This window comes from Rhinolophus ferrumequinum (assembly GCF_004115265.2).
Source record: "Rhinolophus ferrumequinum isolate MPI-CBG mRhiFer1 chromosome 15 unlocalized genomic scaffold, mRhiFer1_v1.p scaffold_54_arrow_ctg1_1, whole genome shotgun sequence".
Classification (NCBI taxonomy): domain Eukaryota; kingdom Metazoa; phylum Chordata; class Mammalia; order Chiroptera; family Rhinolophidae; genus Rhinolophus; species Rhinolophus ferrumequinum.
Window position 1 is genome coordinate 11,175,088 of NW_022680357.1, and position 24,171 is coordinate 11,199,258.

General features: G+C 35.2%; 2 protein-coding genes and 1 pseudogene across 4 annotated transcripts in view; 2 read left to right on the forward strand and 1 right to left on the reverse strand.

Annotated features, from left to right (window-relative positions):
* GSPT1 (G1 to S phase transition 1) overlaps window positions 1-24,171 on the reverse strand; it is a 27,718-nt gene continuing 3,547 nt past the window's right edge. For 2 of the 3 annotated variants that reach the window (XM_033101152.1, XM_033101150.1), the window contains exons 2-15: window positions 17,050-17,091; window positions 16,889-16,930; window positions 15,912-16,139; window positions 14,830-14,863; window positions 12,798-12,875; window positions 11,488-11,668; window positions 10,711-10,865; window positions 10,457-10,597; window positions 10,147-10,240; window positions 9,378-9,458; window positions 4,779-4,952; window positions 3,857-3,946; window positions 3,520-3,688; window positions 1-1,839 (exon numbers count right to left, since the gene is read on the reverse strand). In XM_033101152.1, the coding sequence (XP_032957043.1) occupies window positions 1,787-1,839; window positions 3,520-3,688; window positions 3,857-3,946; window positions 4,779-4,952; window positions 9,378-9,458; window positions 10,147-10,240; window positions 10,457-10,597; window positions 10,711-10,865; window positions 11,488-11,668; window positions 12,798-12,875; window positions 14,830-14,863; window positions 15,912-16,139; window positions 16,889-16,910 (1,500 nt within the window). In that variant the 5' untranslated portion in view covers window positions 16,911-16,930; window positions 17,050-17,091 and the 3' untranslated portion in view covers window positions 1-1,786. The remainder of the gene's footprint in view (window positions 1,840-3,519; window positions 3,689-3,856; window positions 3,947-4,778; window positions 4,953-9,377; window positions 9,459-10,146; window positions 10,241-10,456; window positions 10,598-10,710; window positions 10,866-11,487; window positions 11,669-12,797; window positions 12,876-14,829; window positions 14,864-15,911; window positions 16,140-16,888; window positions 16,931-17,049; window positions 17,092-24,171) is intronic. The other variant, XM_033101151.1, reaches the window with a different exon arrangement.
* Window positions 20,564-24,171, forward strand: part of TNFRSF17 (TNF receptor superfamily member 17) — a 54,410-nt gene continuing 50,802 nt past the window's right edge. The window contains exon 1 of the mRNA XM_033101153.1: window positions 20,564-20,654. The gene's annotated coding sequence lies outside the window, so the exon portion shown is untranslated. The remainder of the gene's footprint in view (window positions 20,655-24,171) is intronic.
* Window positions 20,564-24,171, forward strand: part of LOC117019462 (40S ribosomal protein S25-like) — a 10,278-nt pseudogene continuing 6,670 nt past the window's right edge.

Below are 24,171 nucleotides of genomic sequence, written 5' to 3' on the forward strand. Positions count from 1 at the left end.
AATTGAAATCTATCTTTGGAAATAATTTCAATGTGCTTGAGCTTTTAAAGATTCATTAAAATCCAAGCAATTGATAGTATTTTGTTATTAACTTGGAAGTACAAACAGTTATGTACTGGTTAAAGCTCCCACATTTCCCAGAAAAATAAAAGCCCAGAGATTAGCAAAATAAAATTCAAATGTCACGCAATTTAATAGCCATGAGAGTAGTTGTAAGAAGCTGCAGGACAGTAACTTTGCTTTGTTTATAGATGTAGCCTCGTTCATGAAATGAATGGAAATTCTATAGTTAAGAAAACAGGGTTAAATTAAGTTACAGGTTTTGTGACTGGAAATAGTTTGACTAGGCTTTTCTTTTTTGAGGAGAAAGATTACAGGGAAGGGACATGTCGTTAAATATATAATTACAAAGTATTTTATTTAGAGATAAATCACAATCTAAAAAGCCAAGTCTTTGATAAATAGCAACACTCAAAATCAAGAGAGAGGCTTCTAATAAACCCAGAAATCTCTTCCATTTCCCATTTACTGTCATTAAAAATTTCAAAGTTATCCTTCAACCTAAAATCACCATAATGCTGCATTGTGTTTCATCCAAATCATAGTTTAACAAATTTCAACTGTATATTTAAGAAAACAGTCAATTTTAAATAGTTGAGAAAAACTTATACTGTGCTTGATTCTACTTATCACTGTTAACTTTAATCTGTGCAGATTCTGATGGTTCTCAGTTCATTTAGGGCTGGATGAGATTTAACTTGAACCAGCAAGGACCATCCAACCTTAAAATCAGTGATACAAGTAGTAAACTGAGTAATTTGTAGAACTGGCACTTGCAGTTGATAACAGTTTTCATACTAGATGCATGCAGCTCTTATAAATTCTAAAGGAGGCATTTTTGCCGGGTCTCAACATGCTTGCTTTATTGTAAATTTCACTCATTTAACAAATTAATGGAATATTCTGTAGGGGTACAATTTCATTACGCTTTACTTAATAAAAACTACAGTATGCTGTTCTTTTAAAACAACTTACTGTAATTAAGAAATCTTGTCAAAATATAAATGGCAGAAAATAACTGATAAAGACCTAATAAAGCAGTGTCACAGTAACAGAAAGGTATTTCATTGTATGTATGCATTCCCATCAAAAGAAGGGGTCACACTAATTCTCTCCTTTAATACAAACTTGACTATTGTTTGTAAATGCCTCATTTAAAGTAGTGGATAGGGAGTTTAGAAAAGTCCAAGTAATAAAATGTATTCAATTACTTGGTAAAGTTAAAAAGCTAATGCAACAATTACATCCAGATAAAAAACGTTATTCAAAAGCAATTCAAATACCGAAAAGGGTTTCAAATTGAACATTTTATTAACATGGTAGTTGTGTCTTTGTAACGTGCACACACACTCGCACACTCAGAATGATCTGCCTGGGGGGGAAAAAGACTAAGTATGCCTAAGGGGAAAATGAAAAATTAAAAATTTCTGTAGGTTTTCATTATTGTAGGCAATTATGTCCACATCACTTACAAAGCTATTGCCAAGTCTGTCCAAGGAAGCAGTTTGAGAGGGGAAGAAAAAAATCTTGGGAAAAATTCAATAGTGGCATAGCAGAGCTCTCAATATGAGAAAGCTGACATAATGTGGACTTTTGCTGTGAATTTTGTCTTTGCAAAATATGGGGAGAGGTTTGTCAATGGGCAGAAAATAAGAGAAGGCGGTGTGAAGTAGGCTTTTGCAGTCAATTTTCCTCACAGTATTGTGCAGGGTCATCAAGAAAATGCTTAGTCTTTCTCTGGAACCAATTTCAGAACTTTTCCAATTGCAATGGTCTTACCTAAAAATGAAAATTAAAAAAAAAAAACAAAAACCACCTTTTCAGTAGTTGACAGCAAGGCTATGTAAGGTATTAAAGCTTATCATTTTAAATCATCAAAATAATGTTTACAATGTAAATTACTTATTAACTGGCTTTCCTACCGAAGGCATGATTTCTGATTAGGTAGTCTTAATAAGTGGGTCTTTTAAGTGGGAGAGCGGAAAAGAAGACTTCTTGATTTCTTATATCAAGAACCTCTACTTGGATACGTTAAACGTGGAACACTGGTACAATGGAGCACTATTTGGGAATATACAACACATGCTATCACCTCAGAAACATGCTAAGTGAAATAAACTAAAGACCGCAAAATGTATGATTCTATTTACATGGCTTGTCAAAAAAGACCAAGGAGGAGAAAAAGATGACATGGTTGCTTAGGGCTGGGGGTAGGAGTAGGGAGTGACTATAAATCGGTGTAAGGGCTTCTTTTTAGATATTCTAAACGTTCTAAAATTAGGATATGATGACTGTACAGCTCTGTAAACACAACAATTCATTGAACACTTAAAACAGGTCAATTTCACATATGTGAATTATTTCAACAAGCTGTTAAAAAGGGCTCTCTGTCTTGTAAAAAAACTAAGAGTCAAGTGACTCTTTAGGAAAAATAATTCCTAGGGTTCAGAATTCTTGCTATTTTAATTTCCTCTGATTTTATCTGGTAACTAAAATTCTCACTTTGTTATGTTAATAGGACAAACCCAGTTTGTCCCAATAACCAGTTTCACTACCACCAAGAAGAGTTTTTAAACTAAAAAAATTTAAGGCCTTTTAATAAATAAAACGAATACGAATACCATCTTTATACAGAATTCTCTGAACTAAGGTGCAGGGACCACATTCATCATTATATTCCCAGTGTATATTTCAGCACAGTTCTTGACATGCAATAGATATACAGCCAATTTTTGCTGAATGGAATTGGAACTAACATGTGAATTGACCATTCCATATTCCAACTGAACCATAAAGTTTTACGTAAAATTTTCCAGTCTTAAAAATAGTTATCTAAGTTAACAATCCAGAGAAATGTTTAATAAAAGTCACTTTGTTTTCATGATACCAAAGAATTTCATGGCTGCAAGATAGTAAAATTACAGCTGTTTGAATTCACTCAGAGGTAGGCAGACATGTACACATACACACATGAATATTAAACCTCTGAAAATAGGTGTTAAAAGACTATCAATCTATGTATCCCTTTTATTTCCACTCCCATGAGTGTAGTGAATTTATCATATTTGATTTTAAAATGATTTCTTCTGACTGCAAAAATAACAAGATGTATACCTCAGAGCCTTGTTTAGCAAAATCTTGAAAGGGTAAGATAGGCTTTAATCACACACATTACGAAGGATTTCATCACAGAAATGTCTTTTTTAGTAAATAAATGACTCTCAAAACCAATTATTTAGAAAATATCAAAATTCTTCCTCTAGAGCATTACTGCTAAAATGCATGGTTAATTCTGTTTGCTGTTCAATTAATTTAATTCATGTTTATTATATGACTATATATTATAGAATATGCATCCAAGTTCTCTATAAACTAGTTGTAACGTGGACTATATATACTTGGATGAAAATTACCAAAGCTAAGCATGTTACATGACTCGACATCGATTTAAAGGCTTACCCTCATCTCTTAAGGTAAATCGACCCATCTGAGGGAAATCTTTAAAGGTCTCAAGGCAGATGGTTCCTGCTGTCCTTAAGCGAGCAATGCATACTTGATCTTGTTTCACAAAACGGGGTCGAGTCTTACTTTTTTCTCCTGATTTCTTGTCTACCAAGCAAATTAAGGCCTATCCAAGAAGAAAAGATGAGAAGACATAAGAATAATGACAAAGAAAATAATCTTTAAATTAAGAATAGGAGTGCAAATAAGAGTACATCACTATTGCCAATCAGACATTATCACGAAATGGTCTTAAAACAACACAAACAAAAACTCCAATTATCTTAAAACTTACTGTTATTTCGACTTCCTCAATGCAGGTATGAATATGCAGCACTGCATTATAACCTGGGCAGATGATGGATTTGTGCTCTATAATCACTATCTGTCAAACAAACAAAAAAATTCACATCTTTATCTGTAGGGCAAAGGAAGAACTGAATGTGCTGAAGTGCCATATAGTATCAGAAGAATATGGAACTCACCATCTCACGCCAACTTATTTTTGTGTTAGAAGTGACAGGTCAGGTTTCCTGACCTCAAAGCATGAACTCTGATATCCTTACCCTACTGATCTCCTTGGCGAGTGACCAGTCAAACTTTAAAAACATAGCAGGCAGACTTTCTTCTCTGGGAAGGCTTTCCTTTATACATCTCCCAAGTAAGTTAACCACTACTGTTCATATGCTACTGGGGTTTTGCCCCCCTAGATATGAACTTATTATAGTTTTATCCATTTCTCAATATTCAAGGTCCAAAAAGTATCTGGCGTCTAAATCTAACTTCATTAGTTGTCATACCTTGTAACAACTCAAAAATTCTGAGAGCTACACCAGTCATTTACTCGTCACTTTCCTGGGGAGGTCAGGTTGCTAACAACATGGAGAAATTGTGCATGTTTTCCTGTCTGGAAAGTTATTTGTCCCGAATGAGCAAAATATGACTTTCAAGACTTTCTACTTAAGGTGAAAGACACTGAGCAAAATATAAGTAGTGATAAATATAAACAGGAGATCAAAAATAAAAAGGAACTTACAAAGAACACTACCTACCCCAGTAAGACCTTGTACCACCTTGAAGACCTAATGTTTGCAAGATGTACATCATGGCTATTGTGACATATGTGATCATATGGCATGTCACCCGTAATCAGGACAAAGAACATGTAAATTCTAATTTCATTTAGACAGTAAAGATCACTAAGACAACTGGCTTACCTGGGCATCAAATGTGCGTCCAGAATGACAAAGATTATTGGGATCACAAAGGATGAATCCTGGAAGAATCTCCTCTTCTTCAATTCCTTTCAGTCTGATTTTGAGGTTTTCACCTGGGGCTACAGAATCAGTTTCTACATCATCTGAAAGGATTCCAAGAACTTCCACGTTGTGCTTAAAAAGAAACCAAGATTGGAGGTTTTCCGACACATAAAATGACCTGTTTGCTGAGTGGTTACAAGTCAAATTTCTCTGTGCTTGTTGATTAACCAAAATACTTATTACATTTGTATGACATGAACTTAATGAAAATCATATCCTAGAAGTACAACTGCCAATTAAAACATTAATCTGTCATCTTTTAATAGCATATCCTAATAATTTCCAAATAGAACATTGTATAATCTAGCATTTGCCTTTTCAACTTTTTCAAAATTAAAACATTAAGTTTATATGGTTTTTAACTTTATATAGAGAAACTTTTTATTACAGAGTTCCAGGATTTAATAGACGTAGCTTCCATTACTTATCACTACCCAAAAACGTACATTTCAGAAGAGTGTACATCTCTGAAGTAATTTGAACAATTATGCTTAAAAAGCATACTGACTGTTTAATGGGTACAAGGTTTCCTTTTGGGGTGATAAACTGTTGGTTGCACAATACTGTGAATGTACTAAATGCTACTAATGGTAAATTTTGTCTTTTACAATAATTTCTTTAAAAACCATATAGATGGGGAAAATGTTAAAAGCAATACCCACAGTATTCCCTTATTTTACTCCACTTCTGCCCTTGGTGATAATTTACAGTTTTAAAACACATACCAGAAAACAACACAGCTTTCAAGACAAAATGAGCTATCTCATAATGGTAAGTAAATGAACTGTGGAGAATGCAGCATCATTATATTCCATATCAGAATTCTACAAACTGTCACTTGCTAAGCTCTAATAGCTTTACCCCCTCCCCAATAATGGTTTTCTTTTCCAAAAGGTAACTTCTATCTTAATGATACCTGTTTATTGGAATTCATTCAACAAGTGAAACAGCAGTATTTGTTAGGTAAATTCTTCACAGCAACAGGATAAAGGGGTAGAATCTTAACAGTTCTATCATATACAAACTAAACAAGTACTGTTTTTTGCCCAAGTAATCCAACACAACAATCCTTTCTCTGCAGATACGGCCTTTTTTATGGCTAAACACAATAGCATTACTATGACATTAAGTTAATCCATAGTTATCAAAAATTAAGGTTGAGACCAACAACTTCTCTTATTTATTGAATAAACATATTCAAGATAACAACTTTCCCGTCTTCTCTAGAGATCCAACACGTAGCTGTACAAGGAGTGATTTTAGGTTACACTGAAGCAATTTGATAGGGACAAGTTAATATTTGTAAGGAAAGGGGTACCTGCAACTGTCTTAATGACGTTTCTGTCTTCTGAGATGACGGAGGCATGGTACCGTGTCTCAGTTCAAAAAGTTTTGGACCCAAGTGCGATCTGTCTGACATTCCTACAGCATACGATCTTAAATGTTTGAGCCCACATCCCTAATAATGTATGAGCTTTAAGTTTATACAGATATCCTTGAGTATCTCAGCTTCTCAGAAATGAGCATTCGGATTACTGCGCTGAAGAAGGGAAAAGACACTTTGCACTAAACTTGCAGATTTAGTTACCTCAACTTTTATATTTCTGTGTACAAACTCAGAGCCATTGGATTTGTAAATATCAGAGCAACATTCAGAAATTCCATCACACAAGATAGTGTTTTATCTTCCAACATCACATCTTTTGCTTCACCTTCCTACTACAGCCCAGCATAGGAAGTAGAGGAGTGATGCAGGTATTAGAACCATAGGCTTCCAAGGACTCCTTTTAAGAACCAAGAATTAACAAGTCAGCAACCTAGAAAAGCTCTAAATACCAATCTGTACCTTAGAACAATTTTGTAAAATATCAAAGTAAAAAATGATCAATTTTTAATTTTACTCATTAACTTTTCAAATAATTTTTAAATACTGGGGTAGAATACAGAACATAAAATTTACTATCTTAAACATTTTTGTCAGTCCAGTAGTATTGAATACACACTGTTATGCAATCAATCTTCAGAACTCTGAAACCTTTTAATCTTGCAAAATTGAAACTCTGTACCATTAAACAACAACTCCCCAGTCCTCCCTCCCCCAGCCCCGGCACCACCATTCTACTTTCTGTCTCTCTGGTATTTTACTACTGTAGGTACCTTGCAGAAGTGGAATCATGTATGCATCTTTTTGTGACTGCTTTATTTCACTGAGCATCATGTCCTTAAGATTCATCCATGCTGTCGCATGTGTCAGAATTTCCTTCTTTTCTAAGATGGAATATTCCACTGTATGTATGTACATTTTGCTTATCCATTCATCCATTGATGGATGACATTTGCTTCCACCTTTTGGCTACTGTGAAAAATGCTGTTATGAACATGAGTGTACAAGTATTTCTATGAGGCCCTACTTTCCATTTTGGGGGTTATATACCCAGAAGTGGAACTTCTGGATTATACAGTAATTCTGTTTTAGTTTCTTATGGAACTGCCACATTGTTTTCCACAGCAGCTGCACAATTTTACATTCTTGCCAACAGTGTACAAGGGTTCCAATTTTTTCACATCCTCCCGAACATTTGTTATTTTCTGTTTTTTTTATAGCAGCCATCCTGATGGGTGTTAAGTGTTACCACATTTCGTTTTTTATTTGTATTTCCCTAATGATTAGTGATGTTGAGCATTTTTCATGTGCTCTTTGGCCATTTGTACATCTTTGTTGGAGAAAAGGCTATTTAAATCCTTTGTGTTTTTAGTCAGGTTTTTTGTTGTTGAGTTGTAAGGAGTTCTTTATATATTCTGCATACTAACCTCTTATCAGATTTATAATATGCAACTATTTTTCCCATTCCATATGTTGCCTACCCATTAATTTTCAAATGTAAAATAATCTGCTATTTGTATCTTTTAAAATATTTAACTCTGTTCCAGAGACTCAGGAGGACCAAAGTGAACTGAGTCAATTTTTAAGGTTCACTTAATCACAGGATATACGACACCTGCCCAAGTAATCAGTATAAAGTGACAGCTTCCACAGAAAACAGGCACTTCTACCATGTTTCCCTGTAACTACCATGTTTCCCTGAAAATAAGACTGGGTCTTATATTTATTTTTGCTCCAAAAGATGCATTAGGGCTTATTTTATATTACGAACATCCTGAAAAATCATGCTAGTGTTTATTTCCCGGTTAGGTTTTATTTTCGGGGAAACATGGTAGTAAGTTAAAGCCCCTCACCTATAGTTACAGCCCCCATACTAAGTTTACTTGCCTATAATGAATTGTACTTATTTCTATTGCAGAAAATACTCATCATAAAACTTATCTTTTAAAATCATTTTACATTGTACAATTCAGTGGCATCTAGTACATTCATGTTGTACAACCATCACTACTATCTAGTTCTAAAACATCACCACCCCGAAAGGAACCCCCCATTTTCCTCCTTCAACCCCTTGCAACTACCAATCCCCCTTCCATCTCCATGGAGCAAAATGCACTTCTGTGACTGCTCTACAGACAAAACTGAACAGGTTTCAAACTGACCCATTATTTTCATTCAGTTGTCACTGACCTTCAAGTTGCAGAGTTAATTATCTTACAAAAGGTAGGCTTTAAAGTAGAAACACTTTAGAACAAAGATACCACGGTAGGGTACACTAATCTCCGATGCATGAGGCATCAAGGACCTCCAAAGTATAATTTGTAAGGTGCCAATTATACCTAAACACTATACTGGTAATGGGTACTTTTTCTAATTCACTGTGCCTGAAATTGAAAATCTCACTGAAATCTAATAGTCCTGGAGTTTCTGATGATTCAGGTGTTTTCATATGTAAGCAACATCTTTGGAGTTGTTAGAGAAGCCCTCTCTGGAAAACAGGTAACAGTTTCTTAGTAACATGTCATCTGCAAATATCACCAAGTAAGCAGTCAGAAATAAGACAAAGGAATAATTCATGGAGATTTTGCATGTTTTAATAAAACCCTCTCCAATGATGAAATCACAGTAAGGAAGGAAAGAGTCAAAAAACCCATTTATAAGAAAGGCAAACCCTTTTCTCTTAAAACAAATTAGGAACATAGCTTAGACACATTATTTTATAGTATCCAAAGAAAGAGAAAGAAAGCTAACTATATCGTGATTAAACCTGCGTTTTCATCCCAGGCCACTTATTATACTGATACACCAGTGTGTTAGCGGAAACAACTCACTTAATCACTCCAGATCTCTACTTATAAAATAATGGACTTGAAGTTCTCATGGGGCATCTTTTAGCTTTAACATGTTGTTAATACTGACCTCTCCCCATTTGTTAGTGAGTAACCCCACATATTCTTTCTTAAATTTTGTACTTGACATTAGTAAAATGTAATCCTGGATTTATAAAGTTAAGTCACTTTGAATGGAAATCCCTGAGCTTTTTAAAAGTTCTGGCTCCTTGCTAGTATTTTCAAGAGAAAAATTAAACGGGAAAGAGCATTACTAATTCTTACCTTGTTTGGCATCATCACAAGCTGCTGGCCTTTACAAATGGATCCTGATTCCAGCTTTCCCAGAACCACAGTGCCCATATCCTATTGAAATTTAAAGTGAAGAATCAAGTTTCAGATTTTTATTACCACTCCACAACAGTTCAACCCAAAGTGAAATCTGAGGGCTTATTCACAAAAGAAAATCACTAGATCAAGTAGTAGAATCCTTAGAATTAATCTTCAATACAGGATAGCTAACAAATACTCTAATATTTGTGTCATAAGCATATGCACAATTATAAAACTTTAGCACGGTGCTAATGAAAGAATAAAGTATTCGAGGGGGGGCAAAACATATATTGATATTGCAAAACTTAAAAAATTAAGTTGAAAATCCAGCTAAAAATAATGACAACTATTTTTTAAAGACTAACATTCAGTGTTGGTGATGCTATGGTAACTCACAACATACTGCTGGTGGCAGTGAGTCAGCACAATATTTTGGAAAGCTATTTGTTAGTAGGCATCAACTTGAATGTGCAAATCCTTGGGGTCCAGCAGTTTTACTTGTATGAATTTCTCTCTAAAACATAATCATTGTTGGCTCCCTGGGAAACAGCTGAAATAATTTAAGCTGGTTGAATAAATTATGGTCCAGCTATATCACTAAATGATATATAGCCATTAAAAAGAGACATCTGTGTTATGTTATTCAAGTTGTTTCATAATTTAAAACAAAACACAACATTTCACCACCCATAAAACCCAATTTCTTGAACATTTTGGGTACCTTGTACTTATCCACAATTGGCAGCCTGATTGGTCCATCAACTGATCGATTGAAGTTTGGCAAATTATCCAGATATGGAATAAATGGTAATCCACTGAGAACATAACAGACATTAAAGAGAGGCAACATAAATATCAAAATTTTTAGAAGTTGCATGATTAACTTTATACAAAAAATGTGGTTATTACAATTTTCATTCTACCCAATGTTTAAATGTCCTGTTGTTTTTAAAGCCATGTTTACAGTCAATATTTTCTTAAATTACTTATTAAGATGTAAACTGTTTTTTAAAGTAAAAAAGGTTACTTACATGTACCAAGGACAGAAATCTGACTGCTCTTTAAGATTTGCTCCAGTCAGTCCTGAGCAGGGCATAAAGTGGATGTCCTTTTTGGGATTGAAGCCAACTTTTTTCAAAAATGGCACTAGTTTCTCTTTACATTCTTCATATCTATGAATATTTGTAAATAATTCAATTATAATGTAAAGCAACTGAACTCTAGTTTCATCATTAAACAAATTAGTTACGTATCTATAAAAACCCAGTAAGACATCTGAGCTTACCTCTCGTTGCTCCAATTCACTGTTGGGTCATCCATCTTATTAATGAGCACAATTAAGTGTTTTACACCTGCTGTCTTTGCCAACATTGCATGTTCTCTTGTCTGTCCTCCTTTTTCAAATCCAGTTTCAAACTCTCCTTTCCTGGCTGAGATTACCTAGTCCAAGAAATCAAATAATTTATTCTTATACATTCAGGCACACCCTTCTAGCAGGAAAACATCTTTCCTTTCTGTTTTACCAGAAATTTTCTGTAAGAATGTTTATAACATACGTGAGTTATAACATACATGCTTTTGAGTATCACCAACAGTGTCTAAATGGTTTAAAATTTCGGTAAATGTTTTTTCTGATCCCCCAATTTTCCAAAGTTTAGTATGCCTGTATATTTAACAATTCAAACATGTATGTGATTTAGTGCCAGTACACTGACCAAAAGGGAAAAAACTGTAAAATGACAGAAGGCATCAAGAACATACCATTTCTTACTCATTTTTGTACCCAATACCTATTAGTGGGCTTGGCATTTAGTGGACACTAAGTTCTGACACAGTAATGGATAATAGCAATGGTAGAGGAAAGTTGAAACATATTTTCATAAGTAAATCAAATTATAAAGATTTCTTGAACAGATCAGTAAGACAAAAGTGAAAGTTGTGACCGTATATATTACAGTTCACCGCCACCTAAATTCTAGCTTTTAGAAGTTAAATTCAAATATTTAAAATTTAAGTGGGGCTGCTAACAAATACAAAGTTGAACTGGAAATGTCTTTCTTACCAGTACAGCCAAATCAGCTTGAGAAGCACCACCAATCATATTTGGGACAAAACTCTTGTGGCCAGGGGCATCTAGAATTGTGAAATGCTTTTTTTCTGTTTCAAAGTAGGCACGACCCACTTCTACTGTTTTACCCTTGTCTCGTTCTTCCTGATTTGTGTCTAAGGCCCATGACAAGTACCTGAAATAATTTTAAAATAAGAATAATATTGATAAGGACATGAGAATTTTAAAGGTATGCTTCTATGATTAAAGGTGTAATCGATGATATCCAGCTTTATGTCCATCATATAACATTTAAATCAGGAATAGGACTGGGGAGAAATGAAAATTAATTGACTAAAACTTGTGTTGTTGTGATTCAAACATATATCCAGTCAACTATATATTCTAGAAGCAAACATTATTTATTAAAATAAGCTGACAACACACACAGAAGACTAGTTAGTACCAATGCCATTATCACCATGAATTAAGTAATATAATAAGTTCCTTTATATTTCATTTTCATAACCACTTGGCACAAAGTATAATACAAATAATGTCTGTCTAAGGATATTTTTCAAAAGTGAAGGCCACTAACCTGGTATTGGGGGCAATAGTTACTTGCTAAAAATTATTTCAATATTACTTTGCCATGTAAAAATTACTTATATAAGTTCAAATCATCCATAATAATAGGGGTTAATTTAGATCGCCTCATCTGTATTTCTCTGTATATAATCCATTTTTTAGTATAATATTATTAGAGGATTTTCCCCCTTACTGGAACAATGTAATAAAAAAACACAATCAATGTCCCATTCAGATAAAACTTGTTAACTTTTTAAAAATAAAACAAATAAGGTTAGGAAAAAAAAAAGCTGACCTTTTCTATCACCAGTCTAGGCAACCACTGTCAATAATTCCTTCCGTTCTTTTTTCTTTCTAGTGTTTGTTTATATAATGATCATATCCTAAGTACTATTATGTTTCCTGCCTTCTCTCCAAATTCCACTGTAACATAAGTTCTAGTCCTGGTTACTATAAAGTCTATAAATGCAATTTTTAAGTGGTTAGGTAATGGCCCGATTAAATGGATGGTTTATAATTTATTCAACAAATTTCCTGTTACTGGATGTTTCCAAATTTCTCTGTGAGTTTTGAAATCATCAGGAAATGATCTACTGTGTAGTATGAGGGGAAAGGAAACTTTTCCTTTGTTAAGACACCATTTTAGACATCAGGAACTTTTAGTAGACTACAAAAGCATTAAGCGGGCAGTGTTTCCTTAAAAATAATTTATAGGGTCATAAAAGTTTACTATATACCAAGTTTCTCTGTTTTTTTCTTTAGCTTCTCTTTCATATTTCTCAAGCGTCCTTTTGTCAACCATTCCAGTCAAATACCTGAAAGTGTTTAAAGAAAACAGAAGTAAACAATTACTCAATGAAATTAGGAGAACTTTAAAGCACTCGGGGGGGATTTCAACTCCAGAAAACAGCTATTTTAAAGTAAAGGTACCTCTGGTGGATGCTTAAATCAGGAAGTTTCAGTAGAAAAGATATTTGCATAGTCTCAAATTAAGTCCCACAAAATAAAGAGGAAGAAATAATAACCTTACAGTAGAGAATCCTGGTAGAGAGCACCTTAACCAAGTAATTATGGCTAATATTACCAATAATAATAAAACATACTGAATATTGACATCATTTACCCCGATAGGAGGCCCTGAGAAGAGCTCAACATATCTTCTGTGATATTCTTGCCCCAAATGACTAACCTCAATCTAATTGTAAAAAACATCAGTCAACCCAAATTGAAATATAGCCTTTAAGTGAATAGCATTCTTTAAATTATAATGGGCATGAAAGGTAAGACTGAGGAAATGTCGCGAATTGGGTAAGATTAAGGAGACAAAACAACTAAATGCAATATGGAATTCTAGAACAGAAAAACGTTAGTACATAAACTGGTGAAATTCAAGTAAGATCTATAGTTTAGTTTATTGTAGCAATGTTAGCTTCCTAGTTTTGATGACTGTAGTATGGTTACGTAAGGTGTTATCATTAGGGTAGACTGAATGAAAGGTATTTGGGAATTCTGTACTGTTTTGGCAACCTTTTTGTAAGTCTGAAATTATTTCAGAATAAAAGTTTTTTAAAAGCAAATGTAAACACTCAATAAAAGAAAATGATTCCAATAGTGTTGTCCAGGCAATTAAATCTTACCAATACAGTTCAATATTTAATATTTTAAAAATATTATTCTTCAAAGAGAAATTATTTTAAAATAATTCCTTAGTAATTCCAGTTCTTGCTTTCATCTCTGAGCTTTCTGTGTAGTCACCTATAGAGCATGTTTCTAACCATTTGAATGTAGAATCCCAGTGAAATACCAATGAAAATTATAGTTCATAAGCAAAAATACACATTCTTCTACAACACAATGTCAAATGGGTCTGACACTTGCATCCATAGAGCCTTAAGTAAGGATCCCTGTTTAATAGCCTGTTTTAGGGTCGTTGGGGAAATCTTCAGAAATGAGAATTAGCAAGATCACCAGTCAAGATTATTTAACAAGGCAAGACAATGATGATATACCCTTCTAGATCCTCTGACTACACTGTTTAAAAAAATGGGTCTCATTTGGAGTGATTAAATATTTAGGACCTTTTAATAAAAAAGATTTTTTTTTTTTAAAGAGGGCGCAGCTTATGGTGGCCCGTGTAGGGATTGAATTGGCAATCTTGGTGGTATAAGCACCACGCTCTAACGAACTGAACTAACCGGCCACCCCTAAAAAGATTTTTCAACACTAGAATATATATTACTGAAAGCCAACCATGGTGTTTTCATACCTCGATAGCTTCTATAATATGAAAAAAAAAATACCTTAGTATGTTAGCCAGACTACCTGTCTTTGATTAAATCCACATAAACTTGAGTTGATGAATGAGGAAAAACCAGTTCCCCGCATGCACAAGATTTAAAAGCTGGTTTCAGTATTCCTGAGAAAATTGTATTCAAAGACTAAGATTTCCTATAAGCTAGGTTTCTATATTAGTTTTTATAAAAAGAATAAAAGACAGCTTTCAGAACTATATTTAATATTACATGACAATCTGACAGTGCTAACAAAAGAATTTTAGTGAAAGCCTACAATCCATCAGAACATACTAACAATGATCACATTATAAAAATTATTCCTTAACATCAGCCTTCCTTACAGTTAATGTCATTTTATTATTGTTTTTAACTTGGGGTGACCCGTTTTATCTCCTTTGTATGATTTTATGAATGTTTACAATGCCCGAAATTCCTTCAATCGAGTTAATTATTGTTTAACAAAAAATAGACTTACATAATTTGCCCTCCGATGGTTGACTTGCCAGCATCTGAAAGTAACAACATCATCAACAACATGCAAAGCGTAGGTGTCAAAATATTTTTAAAAACCAACCACTATATACACTAACACACTAAAGATATGGTTTAATATATATAATTAAATCTTGCAAAAACAACTGAAATTAAAGAAATCTAGGGCATAAGCCCTGCCTGGTTAGTTACCTTCTCCCTTGGAAAATGAAGCTAAGTCCCCTTATATAGCTCAGTAATGATTTAGAACTATTTTATTGATAAAGAACAAAAGAATTTTTGAACAGGTTGCTCCCTGACCTTCAGCTAAGAGTACAACAGCAAAAGAATATAAATTACCCAAGGGGAGCCTCAGAGGAGAGCAAAAGTAGCCTAAGCGCTGTGACTACATTTAGGTAGTCTGCCTTTCCCTTTCAGCAAAGAGACAGGTGTTCCTTTACAAATTTTAAAGGAGTTCTTGCTACTAAAAAACTAGAATGGTGTATCATCACATACAGGGGAAGGCAGGGAAGAAAAAAGGTCACATAATTCTCTATTTTCTGTTCACAATTTTGGGGTAGGTCAGATGATTAGAGAATATTTGAGTAAATCAAATGGATGGGTGTGTGTGTGTGTGTGTGTGTGTGTGTGTGCGCGCGCGCGCGCACTACCCAGCAACCTGATTCCAATTTATTAATTTCTTACATCACACAAACTTAAACTACCTAGTATGGTTAATCCCATAAAATGAACAAATGAAGTTCACACACAAAAATAGGCACATGTCCTAGGATAATACGCTGAGCCATCATCAGTGGACTAATTATGCATTACATGCAAATACACTGAAGCTTATTTTCTTCCAGCTTCCATGATGTTACAATATTGTTGATCCACACAACCTTGAAGAACAAAGTACTGGCAATATTCTGCCAGCTAAACAAATCTATTAAGTAAAAAATCAAGGCCTTTCAGATTAATTCAGTTTAGTTCCCCTAAACATCTCCAAGTAACTAAATAAGATGTTTTATGTGTGATGTGCCCAATAACTGGTCATTTCTCACCATGGCTCCGAGTGCAACTTACCTACATGCCCAATGAATACCACATTTACATGTTCTTTTTTAGGAGCACCTGGTGGTGCAACCACAGATTTAGGTTTTGGTATTTCCTCTTCCTCCTCCATCATTTCTTGGGCATTTTCTTCTGGAGGCCTTCCATCTCCCAAGGACCCAACCCCTGACTCTGCTTCACTTATTTCTTCTTTGTGCTCCCATGATTCTTCTGGGGACATTTCTGTCTCTCCATTTTCTACTGAAACAAGGCATTTTAACTTAGTATTCTGAAAAATACTAATCTTTAAAACACAGAAGCTTTCAAACAACAAATGGAACTTTGCACACTTAGCTCCATTTCCTAATGTCTAGTGACACATAAGCAAGAAAATCTTTCACAACAGAAATGGATAATAATAGCTTTCAAGCTGGCCTCACTGCTGACATCAGAGCTCTGACTCAGACTGAGAGATGTTATTTTAACAAAGCTTCATTTTCATAAGGACAAACAACGTATAAACAGGAGATCTAACATTCCTAATAGTCCTGTTATTCCACTTTTAAGATGCCAACAGTGGACAAAAGGGAAAGTTTAACATCAGAACACAGGAAAAGTGTGAAAGGATTTAGAACATATTTTCTTTTTTCTCTGCAAGTAGTAACTTTGGCATCAACTTTATTAATTGCCTTGGGAATATGAAGCCCTTAAGAGTAATAAAGAAAGTTACAAAAGAAAATGTTTCACAAAGTAAATGTAACAGGTACAACTATTTAAACTGACTTTAACATTCCTCCACTCAATTCTTTTATATTTGTAATCATTAAATTTATCATGGCAGTGTTAATGCCTGATTAGTTCTGCTTTCTAAATCTTAAGAGCAAAGACTTAATGTCAGTTTTAAATGCAGGCATTACAATAATCATAACACTTACATTTATTTGCACCTTAAATCCTGAGAGTGAAAGAGTTTCTTATTACTGTATTAATATGGTCAGAAATTTTCTTACCAACAGGTTCTGAAAGTTCCATGCTAACAGCTGAATTTGAACCTAGACAAGAAATTGAGATATAATACATATTTACAAAACAATATCTAGCTTTACACACCATAGACAACTTAATGTTTTCTCAAATTAGATAGTCAGAGAGTCACATCATAGAAAATTACCTTCACACAACGACTGTTCCTCTTGAGAAGGTTCCACAGGTGCTGTTTAATAGAAATAAGTTCTATTAAAACTTAAGATCTATACATCAGTTTTACTTATATTTTTAAAAACAATAAAAGCAAAAGTTCAAAACACAACAAAAACTTCAACTTTCAAATTCAGACTAATGGTAACTCACTCAGGTTTTCACATTAGAAATCTCTATCTTTTTAAAAATCTATCAGTCACCGCCAATCAAAACATTTTAAGTAACTGAAGTGTATTCATAAAAGCATGCTTATTCTTTTAATTTGCTTCATAAACTTTTCCTTTACAGATATTGTAAAAGTAATCTATAGCCCAGCAGAGATCAAATTAGTAAGTTTTGCTCAACGAATACACTATATTACTGCTCTAGATTCTCTTTTGGTAGCTCTAGCTCAAGCAAGCTATGATTAGCCCTTTTTAAGAGTCTATAATCATACACATTATCAAGATCTTTGAATAATTACTTGATACCAATAAAATAAATTACTTCATATAAAAATCCCTAAAATACATATGTAAGCCCTGACAACATCTCAGAAAATGTAGTTACAATGATGCCAGTTTTGAGTTATATTAGAATTCTAAGATCAAGCAACAATCCAGTTTCCACACCACAAATCTACTTATGACATCACTGGACGAGACATGTGAGAAATATATACTGCTACCCAATTATGAAGTCTATTTTTTATGTCTGATAAACTTAAATGATACTCCAATATGAAAGTGCCCTTGCTTTAAAGTATCACCAAGATACAAAAAGACAAAGAATTTGAATCACATGAATCCTGCACACCAAGAGATAAAGAATAATTAATTCATAACCAGCAAAACTGATATTTGAAATCACTGCCCAGAATATATTAACACCTATAGGAGTCAAGAAAGGGTTTTGGACTCAATCTTCAATAACACAAAGTGTTAAAGAAAGCAATTTCCTGTCCCTGATAAAGGGCAATTGGGATTTTTTTGACAGAAGTGACATGTGGAGTATCACTTAGGAAAATCATTTATTCTGTCATAGTACATAGATGAACTAGAGAGGGAATGAAGCTACAAGCAGAAAGACCAACATCACTACTACAAGAAAGCATGCCATTAGGACAGCTGAGCAGTACAACCAGAGGGGTGGGTTAAGTGCAAAGATAATGGACACGACATCTGACAGGAGAGGAAGAAAGAGTGCAAGTCTAAGATGACCTCGGCCTATGTGACCGATTAGCGGGATATTAAAAGAAATGGGGAAAAAGCATTTGAACTAGGTTTAGAAGGGAACAGGGATTATACTTCAGACATAATAGAGATTTACTTTTTTTTGTTTTCCTATTACAAAGCAAAGTTTGGTAAGGAAAGGTAATAGGTAAGGTAAGGAAAAAGCATTCAATTTTCAGAGAGAGCCAAGCAGTGCTAAGTGAATGAAGTTCACATACCACCCTAGAGATGGAGGAGGCAGCATGGGGTAGTGATGAGAGGCCAGATCTGAGCTGACTCCTGACTTTTAATCATGGCTTGTCGCTAACAAATTGTGAGATGCAGTTATTTCATTGGAATATGGAAATGACATGCCATCCACCTGACTGGGTTGTTGGGAGGATTAAATGTGAGAATACGTTTGTTTAGCATCAATGAAATAATAGCTGGCACCTGGCACCAACAAATGACAGTCTTCACCCCATAACGTGTACTGAGTATCAGTTCAACGTTATCAACTCCTATGCACTCAGTATCTATTATGGGCCGTGCAGGGATATGAAGCACTCACAGATCCGTCCAGTGCTGGAGGTGGGGTGGAGCTGGTGGCAGATCACCCTAACTCCAACTCATTTTTACTGAGCTTATGTGCTGAGTGCTGTCTCATTTAAATCCCACCCAAATCCTAGGAAATACTGTCATCACTACCGGTACCATCGAACATACAGATATATCAGACTCAACTGGGCTTTTCCAAGTTATACGAGTGCCATCTTGCCTTTCCTCAAACAGCTTTTGTTGAAAACCACTCAGTAAAAGTTATGAGGTACAAGTATTTTAAGGCAGGAAAAAGATTCAGACAACTGGTATGGTGGGCTCTATCACCCACTAAGATATCCCCCAGACTGTAACTGAGTTTCTCAAAACCAATGGTACGTACACCTGGTAGTAGGCCATCTAGTTCTACAACCAACCCTCAGACTGACCAATACGAGTATACAAGCATAAGGTTCTAAGGCACTTCTCAGGACAGGCACAGCAGTCGTGAGACCACCTCCATGGCTGCATAAGGCAGCATGATGAAAACAACCTGCTCAGGGTTTTAGTTTTCAAACACTCTACGCTTATGTTTGTCTGAAGTTTGTAAAGCTCACAGAGGCAGAGAGAGCCAAGAACCACAAGCAATGAAATGCTTAACACACATGATGATGATACTAAAGGGCTCAAACTAAGCAGCAGACCAGAGTTTAGCTGCGTTGGAAAAAAGCTTTCCACATACTGAGATCATAGATCACATTATAATAAACCTAATGACAATGACAGCAACATTTGCCAACTGATATTTTTCAAATCATGGGCCAGAAAAATCACAGAGATAGCAAGATATTCTTTAAACTTCTCAATATTGTTGAAGCCAGTCTTCACACATGCACAGGCAACCCTCTCCCCTCGTCTCCTCCGGTCTTACTCAGAATGCACACCACGTCCAGGGGTTCCTGACTACTGATGAGCAGGGGCTTAGAGTCACCCCAGGCCCAAAGTCACTGGTTCATGGTTAGCAAACAGATGACCACTAGAGCTCGATTTCTCAGGTCCTGCACGGTTCATGTCTGCTGGTGAAAGAGTAGTTAGTAAACCTCCTGAGGAATGAAATTATGGTTGTGGATCTTCCAATGGTATCTCCATGTTAAGAAACACACCTTTATCAAATATTCAAAAAAAGGACAATTCTAAGTGGGAAAGTTATCTGAGTGTACCAGTGAATAAAACTGTCATGCCCCAAACTAAAAGGAGAAGCTAATACTATTGTTTACGATAGAGGAAGACTAATGAGCTGGCTCTGACACTAGGTATATTACCACAAATTTTAAAACAAGGACAGATTTTAGCAGAAGACAGGCAGCAACAGTATTACCTGTGGTGTAACACAGATGATAATCTGGATTTTTAAACTGTTAAAATATGATCGTAGTGAGTGAAATAAGCCAGCCAGACACAAAAGGTCACAAGTTGTATGATTCCATTAATATGAAATACGCAGTACAGGTAAAGCCGTAGAGACAGAAAGCAGATTGGTGGTTGCCAGAAGCTAGGAGGAAAGGGAAATGGGGAGTGACTGCTTAGTGGGTACGAGTTTCCTTTGGGAGATGAAAATATTTTGGAGCTAGATATTAATAATTATACAAAACTATGAATGTACTCAATGCCACTTGAACTGTTTGCTTTAAAATGGTTAATTTTATGTGTATTTCAACTCAATTTTTGAAAATATAAAATCTCTTTCCTTTTTTTTAAAGATTTGCTCATGGATCAAAGGACTTTAACACGATGACTCTATGTCACCAGCTCATCGATGCAGCACCAGTGAGTCAAGGACATACGTGCGGTAAGTAATGAAATGCCATCATTTGATTCAAAGTATGTGTTAAACACAGGTGTTTGGCCAATTCTTGAAAAGTGCTTATTAATCCATATTTCGTAAATCAGCAATTTAAATTTGTACTGCTTTAGATATAAAATTAATCTTTACTATTTACACACTAAACAGTGATATTTAAAATAGCCATCCTAACTCAAATTTCTTAGCCCTGTTAGCTAAATGGTGTGTTCATTAAAGGGAGAAAAAGAAAGAAACAATGCGACAAGATTCTGTCCAATACAGTTTCTGCAGTAATAGAAATATTGTATATCTGTGCTGTAATGACAGTCACTAGCCATATATGGCTATTAAGCACTTGAAATATGGCTACTGTGAGGGAGAAACTGAATTTTAATTTTTATTTAATTTTAATTAATTTAAATAGCTACTTGTGGTTCTCAATTATAGTACAAATTCGTCTTACCGGATTTTCTATTTCCATACCACTCCCTACCCATCCCATCCCATCACCCCGAAGGACTAATGGTCTCTCTTCTGAACGCCTCTAATATATGAGCCTTCTTTCAATTACAGCACTTGTATGAGTTCTTGTTCCCTAGGAGATTATATAGTTCCAGAATGACTGTGATTTTCTGAAATATGGAGACTTTTCTCTCTACTCTTGTAGTCTCCAGGGTTGGCAGTATACTGTATAGAGTAAAAATATACAATTGATTTTTACTGAATTAACTTCAGTAGTTTTCTTTTGAAAACTACTAGCTCACTAGCTCCTTGTAGTCTTATCACTTCACTTTTCTTACCATCCCTAGTGTCTACATGTTTACTGCATTTCCATTAGGGTTCAGCAGAGTAAAAACAATTTCATATGGGCCAATTTTCTAAGACGGGTTTTAGAGAACTACAATATCCAAGACACATTACAGACTGAGTAAGTAACTAAAAATTCTCTAGCACTCAGGTAACCATATAGTCTTACCAAAATTGCACGCTGAGGTATTTTTCTCCCTCAGACAATACTGGACAATAGTAAAAGCAGATCTCAGAAAGAAAAGACCACAGAACACATACAAATATCCAGGGTGTTGCTTTAATTACCTAACACTCTAAAAATAAAAAGGCACAATACTACAGACAGTGAACGGAGCTGTTTGAAGTATTTTCTATCATCATTTCCTAAAATGCAGGAAGAAGCAATTTCAAAATATTGCTTTAATTAGAATATTATCACTCTGCTACTACTGAGACAAACATGAAGACCATGCCATAGTCCACAAACTCATGGGCCCAGTTTCTGAAAAAGTGTCTCAGCCAGAAAGATCTTTTAATATCACATCACAAGGAAAAGACTCGCAGAGTCACTATTACTAGAATAAGCTTTGAAATCAGACCTAGATTGAAGCCTAACTCCTGCGTTTATTCATGGATTCACCTCGCTAGTTTATTTAGCTTCTGAGCTTTAATTTTCTTATCTAGAAATGGGTCAACAGTCCCTATACCTCAAGAGATTGTTGTGAGGATAAGGGCATATTAAGCACATGGTAACTGCTCAATAAATTATTACGAAGCATTTCAAAGCCCCATAATAATTACAAACCCTTTTAAGAATCAAATATAAGAAAGGCAATTCCAAGGCCGCTTGCTCAGAAAATCCATCCTGGTTGTAGTAATTAGCTCTTGGCATGTCGTTTTCCATTGTTAAACAGCATGGTGTGGTGGACAGAGCACTAACCTTGCAGTTGGCAAATTTGAATTCTAGACTCAACTGTGTCATTAATTATTGTGAGTGACCTTAGGCATTCGCTTCGCGTCTCTAAACTTCAGTTTCTTTATAAAATGAGGAGATTGTATTACTGCAAGGGTTATGTCTATCTCTAACACGCTAAGAACCTACTTATTCAGTCACTAAAGCAATGCCACGTATCAATACTTATTCAGTCACTAAAGCAATGCCACGTATCAATCGGCAGAGTGAGTGAGTCCCCTAAGTTCCCTAAGTCCTCCTGCTCCAGCCATTCAAGCATGAAACGAGCCCAAATCTAGTAATTTAATAATCAGTAAGTCAAGGTAGGAAAAGAAGTAACACTCCAGGAAGAATACTTTTCCATGATCTCCTCTGCCTACTCTATTCCGTTTACTGTGCTACTGAAAAATCCTTCATATTACAACGGTTATTGCAGGCATTTCAGTGTTATAGGAAAAGGAAAAAAAAATCCAAAGCCAAGAACCTTATCTATTATCTACCTAAACTTATCTATCAATCAACAGGTAACATTTAACATAATAATAAAGTGTAAGAATCCTTCTGGAGGAAACAAGCATTACTACTTTGATTCTATTATCATCTCTACTCTGGGGCCCTGAAGAGGTCACCTTTGAAACTACTCAGTGATGAACAAGCATCCACCAAGTAACGATGGTTGCATAACTCTGTAAATATACTAAAAAAGAATGAACTGTACATTTTAAAAAGGTGAACTTTATGGTATTTGAATTATATCTGGATCATTAAAAAAAAGAAGAAAATCCCCCCGCATAATAACATTCAGCAAAACCCAAACACTGCAAAACTGAACATTTCTCTTTAAAATTCATGTTCCACAATACAACGTCGCACATTTTGGAGACAAATCCTCCTATGAGGACCTACTGAGGACTGCTGCTTTATTCTATACTTATTTTTTAATGGCAGTGTTAAAGGTGTTAAGGATAGAATGGTGGAAACAACACTACACCATTACTTTCGAAGTTCTGGCTGTTCTAAAATCCAAGGGCTATGGTCTGAATGTTTGTGTCCCTCCAACCTCCTGCATCCCCCAATTCTAAAGTTGAAATTCTAAAGCCTGAAGTGGTATTAGGTGGGGCCTTTGGGAGGCCCTAGGCCATGAGGGTAAGAGCCCTCACAAATGGGAATAGTTAGTGCCTTTATCAAAGGCATCAGAGAGCTCCCCTGCCCCTTCTGCCCTGTGAGGACACAAGTCAAGTCTAATATCTGAAAAGGGCCCTTGCCCAACCAGACGGGCACCCTGATCTCAGATTTCCAGCCTCCAGAACTGTGAGCAATACATTTCTGTTGTTTATCAGCTACCCAGTCTGTAGTATTTTGTTATAGCAGCCAAAGGACTAAGACCCGAAGTAACCTGAGTAACATTGCTAAACCTGTTTCTCATTTAATTAAAAACAACAAAGAAACAAAAAAACACTGCATTGGTGCAAATTGGAACTTAAAATACGTACAGTCTACCACAGAAAATGTTTGTTCTACTACATGTAATCCTCGTCTTCTATATTTTCATTCACTTCAGGACCTCTACTTGAAAGCGCGTGCCCTAGCCAATCTACGTGGATATGGAGAGGATGCACTAAAATGAATGACACTTAAGTGGGTTCTACTTAATCATTTCTTTGGAACCCTATATCACATTTTTAAAGAGCTCCTAGGTCAACACTGAATTTGGCATGGCTGGAAACAGGCGTAACCAGCAGCCTTCCAGGGAAGGTGAATGACAGTATACAAAAGCATCTT